Source organism: Hippoglossus stenolepis, chromosome 1 (genome assembly GCF_022539355.2).
Source record: "Hippoglossus stenolepis isolate QCI-W04-F060 chromosome 1, HSTE1.2, whole genome shotgun sequence".
Classification (NCBI taxonomy): Eukaryota; Metazoa; Chordata; class Actinopteri; order Pleuronectiformes; family Pleuronectidae; genus Hippoglossus; species Hippoglossus stenolepis.
In genome coordinates this window covers 12,846,530-12,864,702 of record NC_061483.1, presented here as the reverse complement: position 1 = coordinate 12,864,702, position 18,173 = coordinate 12,846,530, and the positions used below count along the sequence as shown (strand labels likewise).

The window sequence follows — 18,173 nt, the reverse complement described above, 5'->3', positions numbered from 1 at the left end:
GGATGCACACAACCCTGTTCAATCCAAGGGGATGAGTAAATGAGTCTTATTAAGCTTGAACAATGACTGAATGATTGGCCCTTGTGGCCATTAATTAAGAATGAGATAATGTCTTTGAGTTGATTAAACCAATTCATCAACATGAGCATTAACAGTCGAGAGCTCCAAAAGCAATTCAGTAAAAAAAACTAAATGTTTCGTCAATAATGATAAATGTCAAATAAGACACTTTGATACTGTTTTAGGACTAATTTCATTTTAAATATCATTACATATTTCAGGTTTTACAGTTAAACAATATTTATAAAAGGTTGAACTCTGCTCACCTTTGACCCTGAGGTATCCAGAGCAGCTGGGGTCCCACCCTTGGAGGACTCTGTGACCATGCTGGGGGATCTCTGGATGGTCGCTGACTTGGACATACGGGCCTCTATCCTGCAGTTGAGAAGGCAGCGTATAGAGGGAGATCACTAACAGACAGGATGAGAAGCATCGGACAGTGACGCCTCCTCTGACAAAGTCCAGACAAGCAGTGAAACGGTGCAGCCCTGTGCTGAGCCTTCAGATGGAAAGGATATGGCTATTTCCTGACAACGCCAATGCGACATGTCACATAGCCAATGGCTTTGCAGGGGACGTGTTAACAGTGGAAGCTTTGTGGTCCAAACACGTCAGTGAGACTTGGTCTGACACTCACCCCAGGGCAGGCTTCTTATACACGCCGAGATAACAGGCCCAAACAAAAACAACAAAACCTAATGTTACAACATATCCACACCCAGACACCCAGACACACAGACACACAGACACACAGACACACACACAGACAGGAGAAACAAAATCCTGGACATTTAAGTTAGTAAGTGGTTGTACAGGTTAAAATGTTTTTTTGGATCAAAACCAGTCTACACTTTTCTGTTGTGCTACATTTGTATTTAAATACACAACTAACAAAGAATAGAAGTGTATATTATTTTTCAATTAACTATGGACATATACATAGGAATCGCAAGGCAACACAATAAACAGAACTGTTACAGCTTAGAGCCAACATCACTTGAAATGATACTGTTATAATGATAACAGGATTTACAAAATGTTATGTCATGGCTTTTCAATGCGTTGCATCTCATCTCCTAAACAAGAACCATAATTAATTTGACAGCATTGACAGAAGAAAAGGAAAACTCCTGAAACATGAGTACAGTCATGTTTCAGTCTAACTGACATGCAACTGACAGGCACGAGACCCCCGAGCAGACCTGGTCTTAACATCCATCCTGGTCAGGTAAAGGTGACATCCTCTAACCGGCTAGTTCCATGATGAGCCCAAAGTATTTTTACACTTCTCTGTGTCCATATATTGCAATATTTGTAGCCATCCCCACAAAGGGCCGCCACATATTGATTTTCTATTTTTTCAAATGAGTAAAATCTTGTTTCATTGTAAAGCTTCGTGCTTTGAATCCCTCAGCCCCTTCTAGCTCAACTCTTTCCCCCTCTCTACCTCTCCTTCTCACACCTACACACACACATTTACAACACATCTACTACACATCTGTGTAGTTGGAACAGCTGAAAACAACATCATATCGTCTTTGTAAACAGGTGACACACTACACATACAGTATGTGTGTATTTCCATATAGACTTAGTAAGTGAGATCCGATCACGAGGTTATTCAGTATTGATGTTAGTTCCAGGTCTGAGCAGAATGAATATGTGCCACGTCCCTCTGGCAACACTTGCCTCCTGCATTGTTATGCAAAGGGTTTAAAAGCGGCACTAATCTTATTTTTTCCTGCTTTGTGTGATGTACAATACTGAGGCTGAGGAGAAGGAGATAAACTCGAGATGGGTGTCAGAGACTAAAGCATAAAAGCAGGTAGAACAAGGGGAAAAAAAGAGAGAGCACAGTGGAGCAAGACGTAGAGTATCTGCACTCACAGCGTGGACTGCAGATAACATTATCAAGGGATGTTTCTCTCACATGAAGGGGACTCTGCTGTTTTATGTGACACTTTCTTACTGTTTACCATCTCTGTCACTGGAGCAGGTCCCCAGGAGATTTGTTGTGGCGTGGGGTTGAGAGCGGCGATATTTCACATCACACAGCGAAGAAGGGTAAAAGACACTAAGCCTCATCTATTCCTGCTTCTCCCGCTATGATGGAAATGAGGGCGAATGTGACGTTTTTTAAAATCCTATCATGCAGCTAGTGCTTATATAGAGATTTGACAAATTGATCATGTGTGATAATCTATACCAAAGTCAAAGCCCTCGGACCAGCAGAGCATCGGCTGATCGACCTCTCCGTGGTGAGGGGCTTCCTGAGGATCTTTTTCCTGCTCTGCCCTCAATCCGATACAGGTCTCCAGGGAACAGACTGAGGTTCCCTTCACTTGGAAGTCAGTCTGTGATTCACGCACCCCACTTCCCTTTCAGACATCATTATACACAGAGTGGCACCACTAACATCACTATGTCAGCGAACAGCAATGTTTTGCAGTTGAGGTGAGGTCACCGCTTTGCCACACACATTCAATACTAACACTGTCACACGCTACACTCAAGTCTTCAACAGGATTTTACCCAGAATGAGGAGATGAATAAAATAGAAGAAGACGAAAAACAGACACAGCCTTAAAGGGCAATGCCCCAATTTTAAACAAGGATAGGTTTACTTCTCACGAGGAGCCCTACTCAGCTGTAATAGTTGGATTTATGGGTAATGTGGGATTCAGTGTTTTTGGAGCTTGAGCCACACTCAGGAAAATAAACTCAGCATAACTCTGCTGCCTTCAATTTCTGGAGTTAGCAGAGTTTGTGTGAGCTACAACACAATGTGGTTTGGAATAAATGGGATCTCTTATTTAATTAGTGGTATTAAACTAGTGCAACCAACAAATCCCCCAAAAATATGTCACTGTAGATTTCAATGAAAATGCTGAATAAGTGTATAAGTGGTGTTTTAAAGTGGTGATTGCAGGGCTCGTTCCAATGTTAACACTGATCTGGCCTCATTTTACAAATGTCACTTGATCTTACACAAGTTCTCTGATTAACACATCGAGTGGGGGTGTGTCCGGAAGACCAATTGGAAGAGAGCTCGGTAATTTGAAGTTAAATACACCTCGATAAAAAATAAAAGAAATCCATAAAGTTTTTATAGCCCTCTGCACTGGGCAGGATTCAGCATTAACTCACTAGATATCTCTTTCGCTGTGTGCATCTCATCTCTAAGCAGACAGGCACACCTGCCCTTGCTGTGCTTCTGGTGCACATGACAGTGTATTGCATGTGTCACTCACAACTATCCTGACCTCACTATTTTTCAAATATTGGCTCAGGCCCAGGAGGTGAAACATGTTTGCATATTTCTGTGCGTATCTGTCTTGGTCGTTGTTCAGAACAATTTATTAGCATTTTAATATGCTCACTGAATGTGCTATGACTGGGTTTCTTAACCTTGTCTCGTCCACTACTTGACATCCTTGTCATGTCGTTGTGACAGGGGCATTAAACTGATGCTATTCTTACTATAACACATTTAAGAGCTTAGGACTAGCATACCAGAGTAACAGAGTCATTTTGTTATTGATGAAAACACGCGTGAGGCAACCATAACTTTAAAGCCGCTTGATGGTTTACAAATCCCTCGCTGAGCAGCTCCGAACCAGGGATAATGTGGGGTTTGAGGAAATGACTGACAGAAGGAGGGTGCAGATGAATCGCAATCAGTTTTGCATTGCCTCAACAAAACAGCTTTCAATTAATGAGAATGCAGAGGTCACTCAACAAGCTTCAGTGGAATCTTTGCTATGTGTGGTCGTCTTACAAGCGGCAGCTTAAATACGATCAGACACCTGCTGCTTTATATTGTGCTCTAAATCTGCCATACAGCTTTGATGGCTCGGCAGGATGAGATTCACACGCCAATATAAAAGATATGACAATAAATCCGACTCCCATGTCACGGCAAGTACATACTGTAGTAAATGAAAAGACAACATTGCTATTCTTGGGGAAACTCTATCAGTGATCAAGTCTGAAGAACATTCAGCTTTCTGCTTTTATGACTTCAACAACGCTGAGAGAAACAGCTCAGATGGACCTAAATAAACTTACACCTCAGCCGTAATGAAGCCAACATTAACATAAACCCAATGATTGATGGGACAGTTTCATGACTCCAGATGTGTTAATTGGAAGTCAAGTTTTTATTCTTCTTCTTACCGCAGTTTCCGCCCCCATAATATATCAGTGTGTCTATTTTCTGGGCTCCCACTGCACGACCTTGAAGTGACCCCTCTGTTCATCTAAGCATGTGGCAAACGTCTCAGGCACGTGAAGAGAAAAGAGCCACTCACCTGTCTTGTAGGGTGTATTCTGTGTTTTCAGGGGAAATCTGTCCGGTGACAGGATGCCGGAACGATGTCATCCTCAGGTTGTGGCTGCAGGCGACAGGGAGATGGAGAGAAAACAGCACCAGGGGAGAAAATGAAATTGAGTATCACATCATTAATCAAAGTCCTGCTCCCTCCATGTTTTTTATTTTTTTTGTATTTGGCTGCTGATTGAAGTTACATACAAAGAATGCTCCCAATGATGCCTCAGTCAATAGTATAAAGAAATCTATGGTAGCTCTACAGCCAGGTCAGGAAGCACAGCTCATTTTCTTTGACACAAAATGTAGAGCTCAGCACTCTGCGTCAGCCGGCCCACCAGGCTTTATTGATTTCAATTAGATGGGGCCATTTATTGCTTTAACTAGAGCATAAACGCATGTTACTGTCAGAGCACAGAATACGAAACAGACAAGTGGCTCATGGTGCTGAGTGGGCTGATATATTGTGCCATGACTGGTTTATATCTGTAGTTGTCTATTGTATATTTACATATGATATGGATTTGTGTGTAAAAAAAAGTGTAAAATTCTAATATATATATATATATATCGGCTGATACATATATTAAAACAAATGGCAATGATTCCTAAGATGTTGTTATCAAACCCTTATGACAAACAAATATATTTGAGGCTTGATATTTTACAGTTCAACCATAAACTAAATAAAAAGAAAACAAAATACAACCAAATATATAGAACTTAAATTAAGAAAATAAATCTAATTGTAAAGAAAATATAAAAACATAAATGCATTGTTTATTCTGTCAAATAAAAGTTTTCAAATTGGCAAATGCTGTGAATTCAGAAACTGATGCGTCTGTGAAAGGCTCATATCGGCTGATATTAGTGGCCAAGATATAAATCAGTCAGAAAATATCCCAGAAAGTATTTAGTCAAATATCACACCACTGATATTCTTTTGAAATATTGTCCAACTCTACATTTTCCTACACACTGTCTGGCTGTATGAACATTTGTTGTCAAACCCACTGAAGGACACATTCAAACCCATCCAGACTGGTAAACTTTCTTTCTCATACTTCACTTGGTTGATGTTTTATATATAAAAAGAAAAAATCATTTATTTATCCAATGCTGAATCATCTGTCATAGAAGGTGAAGCTCCAGTCACTCACTGTGTTTGGTTTTCCATTTCATTTAGAGTTTCTCACTTTTTACACAAAAGCCCACTACAGCATTAGAGTCGTAGAGATGGACGGTTTATCCACTATTAGGATATATATATTTATACATACAACAAATATCTGAGATAAACATGTTTACACAACCCTCACTTAAAGCGTTCCAAGGGTACATATATAGCAGTTATAGGGGCGAAACGGCTGAAGAACAGCTGCACAGTTTCAGGACTATAAAGGTGCAGAAACATATACAAACTGAACGTGGTGCCCCGTTGCATCACCATGCAGCAGTGGGAGGGGAAACAAACTGAGCCGACAGGAAAGATTAATGATTTGACATTTCAGAAAGGTTCAGGGACGTATTGAAGGAGTGATGCTGAGCAATCCTGCACACACAAACTACCTGACATCAAATATAAACAAAACATTACATATACTCATGTATGTGTGTTGATCCCATATGCACAGATACATGTAGATATACACAGGTTTGTCCAGGATGGTTCCTGTTGGTGATTCATAATTTGCTGAGCTGCACTGAACAAAGTCAGCACTGCACCAGCCTCCCCCTGTTAATTAGGAATGTGCATTCTTTAGGCTTTTGTTTTAGCCGCATTACTTCTGAACTATTTGTCACGGAATTTGCAGCATCCCCAGTTAGTGTAAGAACACTGCAGCACAGTGGGTCTATTTGTTTGCAGAACACTTCCTTCCATCAGCGCTTGTGACAACAGTGTCCCAAAGCGGGAAATGAACTCTAGTTGAGATGAGTTAGCACTCTGCATTCTGGATTGTGTCATGGAGAAACAGAAAGTCAGAAGAAGTTGCCAGAATTTAATGTCACAAATCTGATTCTGTGAAGTGACTCAAGATTCATTTTTTATAGTCATCATGTAATTTATATTCTTTGTGGTCAGATCAGATCAGTTCAGCTTCAGTTTCATCCCTGGTTAAGCTTTGTTTTGCACATTGATTTGAATTGCCTGCTCTTATCAATAACTTGTTTCTGGTGTAAAACACAGATATAGTAAAAATGTATTACTTGATTTCAACCTGTAAAGCAAAAATACTCCACATATACATTTGTAAATAACTGAAAGAACAGTTTCTGTTTATCTTCAAGTTAAGTGTGATCACTATAAAGTCAATATATTCTTCACATGCAAAAGAGTTAATGTGTGTGTGCCTCATAACAGCTATACAGAGCCCCTTGAATCTCAAGTAGCCAAATTTAGTGATTCATCAGTTAGTCATCCGAAATTCTTCCCAAAGATGAAACAATTAACAAAACATCTCCACCTTTTTTGTCACAGTACTGTACTTTATCCTGAGGTAAGTTCTATGTTGCTCAGTTTAAGATTCAAGAATAATTGAATTCCCAAAGCAGACACTGTCTCACATCACTAGTATGCCCATGTTCTCTGAAAAACAAAACATGGGGTCAAGTGGAGTTCCTGCCTCCATTAGGCAAGAAAGAATGACCGGCATCTCTCCCTGCAGAGAGCCTCAAGAGGGCATCTCTGTTAACATGTACAGCAGAAGTGGTGTCACATCAACGTAAACAAGAGATCAGTCCTAACTGAGTAAAGACTTCATAGACTTTCAGACTATGAAGCAAAGACAAAGATTTTTGTGACCCAATTGTTATTCTGATGCAGAAAATCTTCAGCAGCAACTTGCGGATTTTCCATAAACAATGCTCAGGGATGAACCTGAGAATGAAATGATAACATGGTTTTGATTTCAGCCAAAGCTTCTTATACGAAATGTGTAGAAACAGCAGCACTGCAGCTCAAACAATGTGTACTCTCTCTCTCTCTCTCTCTCTCTCTCTCTCTCTCTCTCTACCTCTCTCTACCTCTACCTCTCTCTACCTCTCTCTACCTCTCTCTACCACTCTCTCCCTCTCTCTCTCCCTCTCTCTCTCTCTACCTCTACCTCTCTCTACCTCTCTCTACCGCTCTCTACCTCTCTTTCAATGCTGCAACACCAGGCATACCATACCACTGTTGTTTTAAAACAAACAAGAGGCCGGGTGTAATCCCTGTCCGACACGGGGGCATAATCTAGGCAGCCGAGGCCCCAGGGGCAATAAAGGCTCTGTAGCTTGACCACCTCTTTTCCTCTCTCTCTTTCCACAACCATAGCAACACACTGAGGCTCCAAACTGCTGCACACCATCCATCACAGACAGGAATCACACCATCCGCTTACAGTCTCAACCCCTGTATCTGTTTACACCGCTGTCCCTCAGAAATAATCTCCCATCAGGGGAAACAGAAAACTCCTGTAAACCTGAGCACTCACTACCAGCACAGCTCTCATGCTCCGCTCTATCACACACACACACACACACAGTGGAGACAGTCTCACCTGCTGAGAGAAAGTGAATCATCGTGAATCAGCTGTTAGGACTGGCTGTGTTGCCGCAGGTCATGGAAATCCTCTCCTCTGCATTATCGGGACAGGTGGGAGGTACAGAGAGGGTCTCTCGTAGCAGCTGGCAGCCCGCGAGGAGCGGAGTAAAAAGAGGAGCCAGCGGGATGAGGACAGGAGTTTCTCCGTTTTTTATCCTTCGTGATGTGTGAGAGTTTCATCCCACACTAGCAGAGTGGATGGTCGAGATCTAACTCCCTCCCATCAGGGGAATACCTCTGTCGCTTACCAGATCCTCCTCCCTTTCCATTTTATACTTCCCTCTCTCCACCTCTTACTCCCTTCTCCTCAGTACAGAATCACCTCTTTCCAGGAAATAACAAGTTATGGAGCTGCTGTTCAAGATAAACTGGCATTGATGATGCAGCCACGAGAAAAATGAGGGGGCCTTTTTTAATTGGTTAGATAATTGCCAATTCCTTGAACCTTTTTTGCTGCACTGACAGAATTCCTACAATAACGAAGCTGCCATAGTTTAGAAGTATTTTGGTGGGTGTTTGTAACAGGGGTATGCCACTGGTATCCTCTGAGTGGCAGCATTGCAACTGCAGAGGTAAAGAAGGTGGCATGTTGGCAATTTAGCTTTTTCTCAATTAGTATAATAACCTCCTTTCACCACTTTGTTGCTCCATGTTCACTTTTGGACTTAAGATGAACAGGAGTCTCTTAAACACCTGCAGCATTTACAACAGCTGTATCTAAATGCCTGCTATGTTGTCAGTGGATTGTTAAAACTATACTTAAAACAAGATTCATAGTAAACACATGTCAAACTGAGTGTTGAGTGGGACAGATTTACAACAATTCAGGATTAAAATACTTTTAAAAACTTTAAAAATAGATCACCTCTTCAAGGGCACCTCAGGGTCATCGGTGTCTACTTTGTGATGCACTGCTCTAAGCTAAGAGGGAATTGAAACTAATCCTGAGGAATGCAGGCGGGAGCAGGTGGTACCAACATACTGAAGGCCTGTGGTAAATATTCCAAGCTAAAGGAGCAGCAGCTTCAGTTCTTTGTGTTTTCTCTTTGGACTCTAGTTTCTGTCTTTTTTAAATTTGGAAGTTTGATGCAATGACACCTCTCCTAACTTTGAATACTGTACATTCAGACTAAAATAAGAGCCAGCCCATGAGAACAGGAGCTCCTATAGCAAGAGATTATATTTGTTTTGCATGTCCATTTAAAACAAACTATTAAAATCCTATTATTAACTAAAGAAGAATACATTTGAATTGGCATTAATTACATTTAATTATGGATATTTCTTGATCAATGTTATATGTTGATTATATTTAATGATTGGAGACTTCTTCATTCATTTCCCTGTCAAAATCCAAGCTATAGTGGTTTGAAATAGTAGAACGAGTATGAAAAAGTCTTCAGCTAATTGTTATTTAACAACTTAAGGCATCACCCATTTTATTTACCACATAACACTTGTTTTTGTAAGATTTTCATGTGTGCAAAATAAAACCTAATCATGAGATGCACTGATCAATAAAGATGAATCTGTGATCATCACAGCAGAGGAACAGAAACAAATCTCTAAAACCAGTGTGGTGTAAGAGTCAACGATGCCTAAAGTACATTGTAGCTTTGATAATAAAATACAAATCAATGTTGTGCATATTCCACTAATCACCAGAGAGCACACAACAACAACAACCATTTCATTTAGTCTGACGGCTGAATTAATTTCCAGAACAATTCAATTAGCTATGACGAATATCAGCACATTGTTAGTGGGATGAAGATGTTCTTCTGTATAATCCAAATGTCAGGTAAAATGGAATTCCCATGAACCAACACTGTTCAGTGATTGCAGCCACGTCTGTGTGTAAGACAGCCTGCACAGGCAGTGTTTCTGTGTGGCGGAGTGTGACAGGACATTAAGTAGAGAGAGGGAGATATTACTGACTCCCAGACACACCCTGCAGCATCCCGAGCCGAGCAGGCAAAATTAACCGAGCCTCAATAACAGTGGTTTGTGCATAGTACATCCAGGCACAGGGAGCCATTAAGGAGATAAGCATTCTGCAGCAGGATTCGCACATGTTGACTGACCTTTATCAGTTTCATTGCAGAGCACTGCAGCAGCCTCGCTCTCTGCGTCTCTCCCTGACATTTGCTCAGAATGATCTCGTCAGCCTCTGCATGGAGTTATTGGGAGATTTCACTGTCATTCACTTCACACTGGCCTTTCCCTGTTATTGCACTCACTTACTACTATCACCATCATCGTCATTGTCTACAGCTGCAGAAACTCAAAGCGGATTTGACACTATTGCACATTGATTACAACTCGACAGCAGCTAGGACTATGCATGCGTGTACATTACTCTGAAACAGCATCAATAAAACAGGAAAACACCTGCTCTGTGCTGTGCTTATATGCAGCTCGCAGTCACCCAGCAAACCACTCGAGCAGAACCAAAGAGAAGCACAGACAGGCTCAAACAGGCCCAATGCAAAGCAGAGACAAGTGCAAAAGGTTTGCCAGTGTCTGAACCAATCAGACAGAGGGTTTGGCAGAAAGTGAAAGAGCTGTCACATTATTAACATTCAGCACACACACATTTCTGACACAGCACATTTCAGTACAGTCACAATGGTCCTTTAGGCCATGCTGTTCCAAAACATAAGCAAGGCAACCGCTGAATACGTCTCAGTGAATACGAGAAAGGCCTGTTGTGGGCCAATAATAAAGAATTAGGATGCAAGAAAACACTTCCAATGCTCCAATCCAACTCTAAAACAGAAGCACTGCTCTGAGTGAAAACACTGATTATTTCTTTTTCTGCTGCGGATTTACTAATCTTCTGCCAAAAAGAGCTGTTGCCATCATTTCATGCCTGCTCAATTGGAATTTCTATTTCTCAAACTGCAATGAAATCGCAAAAAAGGACAAAAAAGCTATTACAAATAGCCAAAAGCCTGTAAAACTGTTCTGTACATGAAAAGGTTTAGTCTTGGTTTATAAACTTGTAATAACCTGAAATTCTTCCAGCAACAGCCTGCAGCAAGAGAGAAAATAGCTTCAGCAAAAGATACATACATGTCAGCAATTCTTTTGCTCTATTGGCACGAATATAGCTTACTGATAAATATTTATAAAGGGTGATTAGAAGTAATTCATCAAAGAAATTGTGGTTTTATAACGCCTCCAACCATGACGATAAAATGACTTCCAAAAGCACTTATCTAAGGGATCAATAGACGACAGGGATATGCTGCAACAAAGAAAAAAGTTAGGAAGTTTTGTGGAGCGAGCATTACTCTGTGGAATGAATCAATGAAGCATTGAAGGGACCTGCAGCATTAGATCAATATCTAATAGCACAGAATTACTCTGCATCTTACTCACGGAATAATGATGAACCAGGGAAACCAGTGGTCATCTTTGTTTCATCTCTTCATTTGTGCTATAACGGATCATCAGCCTGAGGTGTGTGAATGTGTGAGTGTGTGTTATGGGGAATACGAGCAGGGAAAAAGGGCTGTAAGATGTATGATATTCTAACACTGTAACTTTATAGTCGAACTAGGATTTTCTACGCAGGCATTCCTAAAATGTATTAGTGTGTATATCCAGTCTATCAATGCCTATAGTTTTGAGAAACCAACCATTTGCAGCAACTTCTCCCTGAGCTCCAACAAGGTTAATCAATAAAATTGTGTAAAATCTAATTTTAGAAAATGTAAAACTCAAATAAAAGTCAGGCAAACCTTCTTTTATGTTATATTCACTGTTCGCTCTTTAAAAATGTATTTACTTAGAGTTGAATGATGTCCTGTGTCTGCATGGCCAAAACAAAATAAGATTAGAAAAGTGGAGAGAATAGCTTGGATGTCTATACACCTGATGAAATTTGAGAAAAGGGTCAATGTAAATGTTCTCAGTAAGAGGGAGTGGGATGAGCCTCTCTGTTGCAGCACTACATTTAGAATAAATCAGATAAACTAATGTATTTTAAACACAGACACCCTACCTTGTTCATATCAAAACATCACAGCAGCATAGCTGGTTCAATCTAGCTCTGCAAATGTGTTCATGGGGCACTGAAAAGCTGCAGTAGACAAGATTTTGCAAAGCAATTATCTCTCACCAAGAGAAAAACAGACAATCAGCAAAAGCACCACATACCTGACAATGTAAAGGAGATGATAGACAATGCACAACGTATGCTGCAGCATTTACTTTTACATGTTATCATTGGTGCTTGTCTACTGATAAAGAATAATTTAATAAACAGAGCCAAAAAATGACAATAGCTGATCCCTGTCCTGCCCAGTTGTTCCCACTGTTTAACGACATTCTGCAACACAGACATAAACACACCGACACCCCCCCTCCCACAGTACTGAGTCAATCTTTGCCTCAGGAAATCACAGGTTAATGAGAAGCAACATGATGACCTCTGACCTCTGTTCCCCTGAGGCTCCATGAGTGCTATACATAGCATTGAACCACTGCAGGTCAGAGGGAGCTGTAGATAAGTGACACACACTACACGGAGGAATTTGGCCATGAGAGACGCACAGGTAGGTCATCACAGCGTATGCATGACTACAAAGTGAAAACAAAGCGTCAGCACTCAGCAGGACAAGAGGTTCAGCTGCACGTCCTCTTGTTCTGTCCACACTGGATCTGTCAGGCTGCAGCACTGCACTACACAGCATGACGAGGATTCCGCCATAAATTTAGTATGCTGCATGATAAAAATGCTACTGTGCTTAAAAGAAAAATCTAAAATATGCTAAGTGCTCTTCAAGAACACTGTCTAATCAGAACATTTAGGAAAAAGTAGGTGCGGATAAGCATTTTTTTATTTTTCTTACAGTGCCTGTGCTGATTATCCTGATTGTGTCGTGCATGGAGTATCAAGTTTCTCAGAGAAATCTATGTGTGCACTCAACCAATGAACAGATGACTAATCTGTCTCTACTATGTCTGATCTTTGAGGCAGATGTATATCAGCAAAAAAGTTAGACATGTCGCTATATAATCAGTCCAGGGAAAGCAGAGTGAGTCCAAGCAAATGATTCCAGGTCAGGTGAAAGACTGTCTCTTACATGTAAACACACACTGAGGTAAACAGATGAGAACTAGAATGCCAACCAAAATTACACACACAGATATCAGTCCCTTACATATGCCTGATTCTTTTCATCAACATTGACACATTCTGACAATGTTAAAAGTGGAAGAAAAGTCCTGGATCCATGTCAAAATGAATGGCTTCTCTCTTATGCCATCTTTCAACCAAGTTACATCGAAATCTGTTGAGTAGTTTCTGCGTTATCGTGCTGACGGACAAACAAACCAGTGGACAGGGACGAAAACATTACCTCCTTGAGGTAATGAAGCATGGACAGCAACTGCCAGCTAACACAGCCGGCTGGATGATCAGTCTGCAGTGAACCCTCATTAGAAGGAATCCAATCAAATCCATGCAATTATTTAACAGCTTGTCCAAAAACAATTTCTGGCCTCGCCTGTCCCACACTGACACACTGAGCTCTTCACCTAAGTGACATAATGTGGTAATGGGCAGGAAGACAGGCAACCAAGCTCATTCCACTGCATCTTCATTTATTTAAAGAGTGTAATAGTGAATATGTGATATGATGCTGGAATCCTCTTCAGTCAGTTATTCAGATGAGCTGAAAGAGTCTTTGTTTGGCAGTTTGATGAAGTGAGACTTGAAAAATGAATCATCAAACAGAACGAACCTTTCAATTCCACTCATTGCTTCTTTTTCCACCTGAGACTGCACACACTATGTCTGCACACCTGTGTCTAACGAAAACTGGACTAGAGCGTTAGTGCTTGAGTGCTCCTGTGCTGCGTCTATATATACTGTGTCTCAGCGGCTAAGTCCAACCCACATTGCAGAGCCAAACACAGCTAACTGCTTAGCTGTGCAATGTAGGACAGGAGGGGATGTGAAATGCAGCTTTTCTAAAGCTGAAAAATCATAGGCAGTCATGTTATCTGTAACGGAGCAAATCAAAACTACCAAGAGGCTTCAATGTAATAAAATCTGAAAATGAAAAACAAGTGAAATGCTGTTGGATTATCTGTTCAATTGGCAGAAATATTCACCAATAGCTCAAAACTGAACATCTGGAAACCAAACTTTCACAACATACCCCAGAAAGATGCTTCAGTAGTAATTCATTTGAATTTGACTGACTCACCCTTAAATCCCTTCAGGGAGCTCCACCCCGTGTGTAGGAGGCTTAACTAGCAAAACGATCATCACACAGTAAGCCGAATACAAATTAAGAATATTAAAGAGCTTAAGGTCCTGAACAATATCAAAGAAAGAAGATAAGATCAGAAAAGATAAAGGCATATAAGATGGTCCCTCACACCCTCTACTCAAACATTGTCCTTGTCCACAAGCTTCAATCTGAGAAACTCATGGACCAAAACAATACTAAACAGTGTATAATAGCTGCAATGAGTCATTCTGGATGCAGACTGACCAGGCAGAAAGATTGATTTCCTGACAGTCACCATATACTTTTAACCAAAACACAGAGCAGCACAGCATTGGAGTGAAGCAGATATCACATTGACACTGCCTTAAACCTGATTATGTTGTCATCTAGTGCAGAAGATGATGTACAAAGGTAAATTCAAAAAAGAAAATTACCTTCAGGAGGAATGAAAGGACATTTTACACGATGGTTCAAGAGATATAAAATGCAACAAAATAGAAAAAGTTTTACAGGAATATACTAGGCTATTTCAAATTGGGAAAAACATGCCTGTAGAAAACAACTGCTGAAATAATTTCTCATGTTATCAATTTTATCAAGGAAATCGGTTAATAGCTAAACTTAAAAGTCTAGCCCATTGTCAAAATTTGGAGAGGTGATGAGAAAAAAGGGAGCGGAGAGGAAGCAGCAGAACATTTTGGGAAAACAGGCTCGACGTCATAATTTCCTTTACTGCACGTGTCATTGATTTTCATTCACATCACTGTCAGGCCTGTCACAGCATCCTTCCTATGATAAAACTGAGTCTCCCTTCCTAATGGAGCTGCATGTGTGCACCCATGTGAACTGCCTACATATCCTGCAGGTTGTCGCTTAACAGAGAATTTACACTGAGGCAGCTTGTTCCGAATTCTGTATTAATTCTGCAGCACAGCCTGAGAATAAAACAATAAGTCACTACCAGTGGACATATAAAAAGTTAAAAAAAAGCAAAGAAACTTAACGTCAGCTTTTCTTTTCTGGTGTTCAAGACAATCGTAACCAATCATGAAGCCAAAAAAAGCAGATCGAGATAAAGGCCTTCACTTCATCAGAGGTCTAAGCTCTGTGCAGCAGAATGACTAAGGTCTGATCCCTAGACTGAGCATCAATACCTAAAATAACACATGTATCAACAGATATAACACATTGAGTGTTTTAAGTGTTAAAAAGAAACACAGTCCTACCTGCAGATTCTCAATGCATGTCCCACACAGCAGCAGTTATCATTAGCTAAACTGACTGCATTTTCATTTGCCTTCAAACTCAGAGGAGCTGCCTGCTCGCAGAGGTTTTACTGAACCAAATGAATGATCTGCAGCATGACTATGTCTGGTTCTGCGAAAATAAGACAATCTGTCGTACCACACACACACAAATTGCATATGTTTGTGGTCAGATTATCCGTCTGATCTCTGATCCTCATAATCCTGAAACATCGGAAATAAATCAAACATCACCAAAAAGTCTAATTGAAACAGACGGTCGTGGCTAAAAATAGCAGAGAATCTTATACTCCAGTTCAAATTTTGCTGTTAATTATAAACAGAAATCAAATGAGTGACTTCTGCAATTAATTAATGACTAATATACCGCAGCTCTGGTACTATGCTTGCAAAGACAGAGACAGAATTCAGCAATGTCTGGTAAGCAGGCATGGACAGTCGGTTTGGGGGGTAGCTCAAAAGCTGGGTGACAAGGTGGGTAGATAAGCAAGTGAGATAGTTTTGATGGCATTATATTTGTGGGTGTAGGTTCCAAAATGTTGTCAAAAGTGTTGTTGGGAAATTGTCTATTGGTCATGGTAGTATATTAATAAACAGTATCTTCATGTTGTGATCCGCTTTACCATGTGCGGATGCACCATGTGCTCTTCATAAGCGAAAGGGGACAGGTGTGGTTGCATTTCCTCGTATCTTCAGGGATTACATTATCTGAACCAGGCTAATCCCTGTTTTCCGAAAGCCATTTCATGGAAGCCGTGTCACTTGCCAGTGCTTTTGTCCAAAAACACAGGAGCAGATCAACAGCCACTGGATCCTCAAACAATCAGTTTCAGTCCAAAGCCCTTACACAATCATGTCAGAGGCATCAATGACATCCCACTGCTAAACACCCTTTTCCTATAACCCCCCCCAATACACACACTGCTATCAGCAAGATGACAGTGTAGTAATGTATCAGATTAGCCAGGAGCTAAAAAATCTACCATAAAGAATAATGATCTTATGGATTTTGTTCGATGGCAAATGATGCTGTCATCATATTTGGACATAAATATGGAAGCTACTGTCTGAGACAAATCTGATTAGTCTGATAGATTTTGCTGCAGAGAATCTTGGTCCTGAGGGTGTCCGAGCTTGTATAGCGCAATATGCTTTACTGCAGCAGACCCGTCTTTACAGCAGTGTTTGCCTCGGTGTCAGCTAAGGTAAACAATTTCTGACTGTCATCGAGACCGGTGAATATCTTCTCCTCCACATGCAGTCAGTCTTTGCAGGACATCCGAACAGTGTGTGTGTGTGTGTGTGTGTGTGTGTGTGTGTGTGTGTGTGTGTGTGTGTGTGTGTGTGTGTGTGTGTGTGTGTGTGTGTGTGTGTGTGTGTGTGTGTGTGTGTGTGTGTGTGTGTGTGTGTGTGTGTGTGTTTGCACCATCTCTCTCCTGCAGTTCTCATTACAGAATCTGAGCAGACACACAGCACACAGAGCAAAAGCTGCCACTGTACACACTCCCACAGGGGAGTTACGTTACTGTGATACACGGGGTTAAGACAACACAGCATCTCCATGACTGTACTGAACCTCATGCACACACTCCCACAGTGGCCGGGAAAAACATTTAAAATCCACCGAGGTACAAACAGATTTTTTACGTTGTCTTGTTACATTATGTAGTTTGATTATGGCTTTGTGTCTAGTCTGAATTAATGTTGTACACAAGCTATTAGTGCTTTATGTCAGTTTGTTCCCTCTTATCCTCTAGGATTCCCCAACTAAGAACACATGAGTGTCATTTTTATGCCTCCATACCAGTTACAGACTTGGCTGGAGGTGATATGTTTTCAGGTTGTGTGTCTGAAAGTACCTACGACTGTCCGTCCCCTTCTTGTGAACATGATATCTCAAAAAGGCTTTGAGGGAATTTCTCCAAATTAGGTACAAACATTCAGTTTATCTAAAGGACAAACTGATTTTATTTTGGTGGTCAAATGTCAAGGTCACTGTGACCTTACCAAACATATATTTGGTCTTGTGAACACGACATCACAGGTAAATCTTCAGGGGATTTCTTGATATTTGGTACAAACGTTCAATCAGCCTCAAAAACAAAGTGATTTGATTTCAGTAATCAAAGGTCAAAGGTCAAGGTCGCAGTGACCAGATTAGAAATTAGTAGTCAAGGCCAAAACCTTATTTTGCCTCCTGCATGAGCTATTTTAAGAATTTCAAATTGACCAAAAATGTTTAATTAGACTGAAATTACCTGAAAAGATTTGCGTGATCACTCAGTTGCATGATAAGATATCAAATAATAGTAACTTTAACATCACACGAAATGTTGTAAAAATGATCAAATTTGATCAATAATTAAGTCGAAACCCGCTCCCATCTGTCCATTTTGATTAATCCGGAACGCATGAACATTAACGCATGAACATCATTTTATCATGAGGGAAATTAAACAGATGGATTAAATAAATTAGGTGAGGTTCCACTCGGCTGGCAGAAGGTAACTGAATTTAAAGGCTATTTTTAGCTCTCGTTTGCTGCGGTGGGGAGACCTCGTAGAGAATATAGGCTTATTAAGTCAGACATCAGTAGAAGACAGTCGGCCACATCTGGTGCACAGCTCCAAAACTCTCAACTGGCCAGCAGAATCGAGATTTCACCAGAACAGTCCCCTCCCTGGAATGTC

The 18,173-nt window shown here is 40.7% G+C and overlaps 1 protein-coding gene across 17 annotated transcripts in view; it reads right to left on the bottom strand.

Annotated features, from left to right (window-relative positions):
* plekha7b (pleckstrin homology domain containing, family A member 7b) overlaps positions 1 to 18,173 on the bottom strand; it is a 66,258-nt gene that overhangs the window by 28,708 nt on the left and 19,377 nt on the right. For 15 of the 17 annotated variants that reach the window (XM_035160649.2, XM_035160708.2, XM_035160658.2 and 12 more), the window contains 2 exons: positions 4,371 to 4,454; positions 327 to 435 (listed from right to left, as the gene is read on the bottom strand). In XM_035160649.2, coding sequence (XP_035016540.1) covers positions 327 to 435; positions 4,371 to 4,454 — 193 coding nt within the window. Of the gene's footprint in view, positions 1 to 326; positions 471 to 4,370; positions 4,455 to 7,926; positions 8,272 to 18,173 lie in introns of those variants that run through there. The other 2 variants (XM_047340806.1, XM_047340811.1) reach the window with 2 other exon arrangements.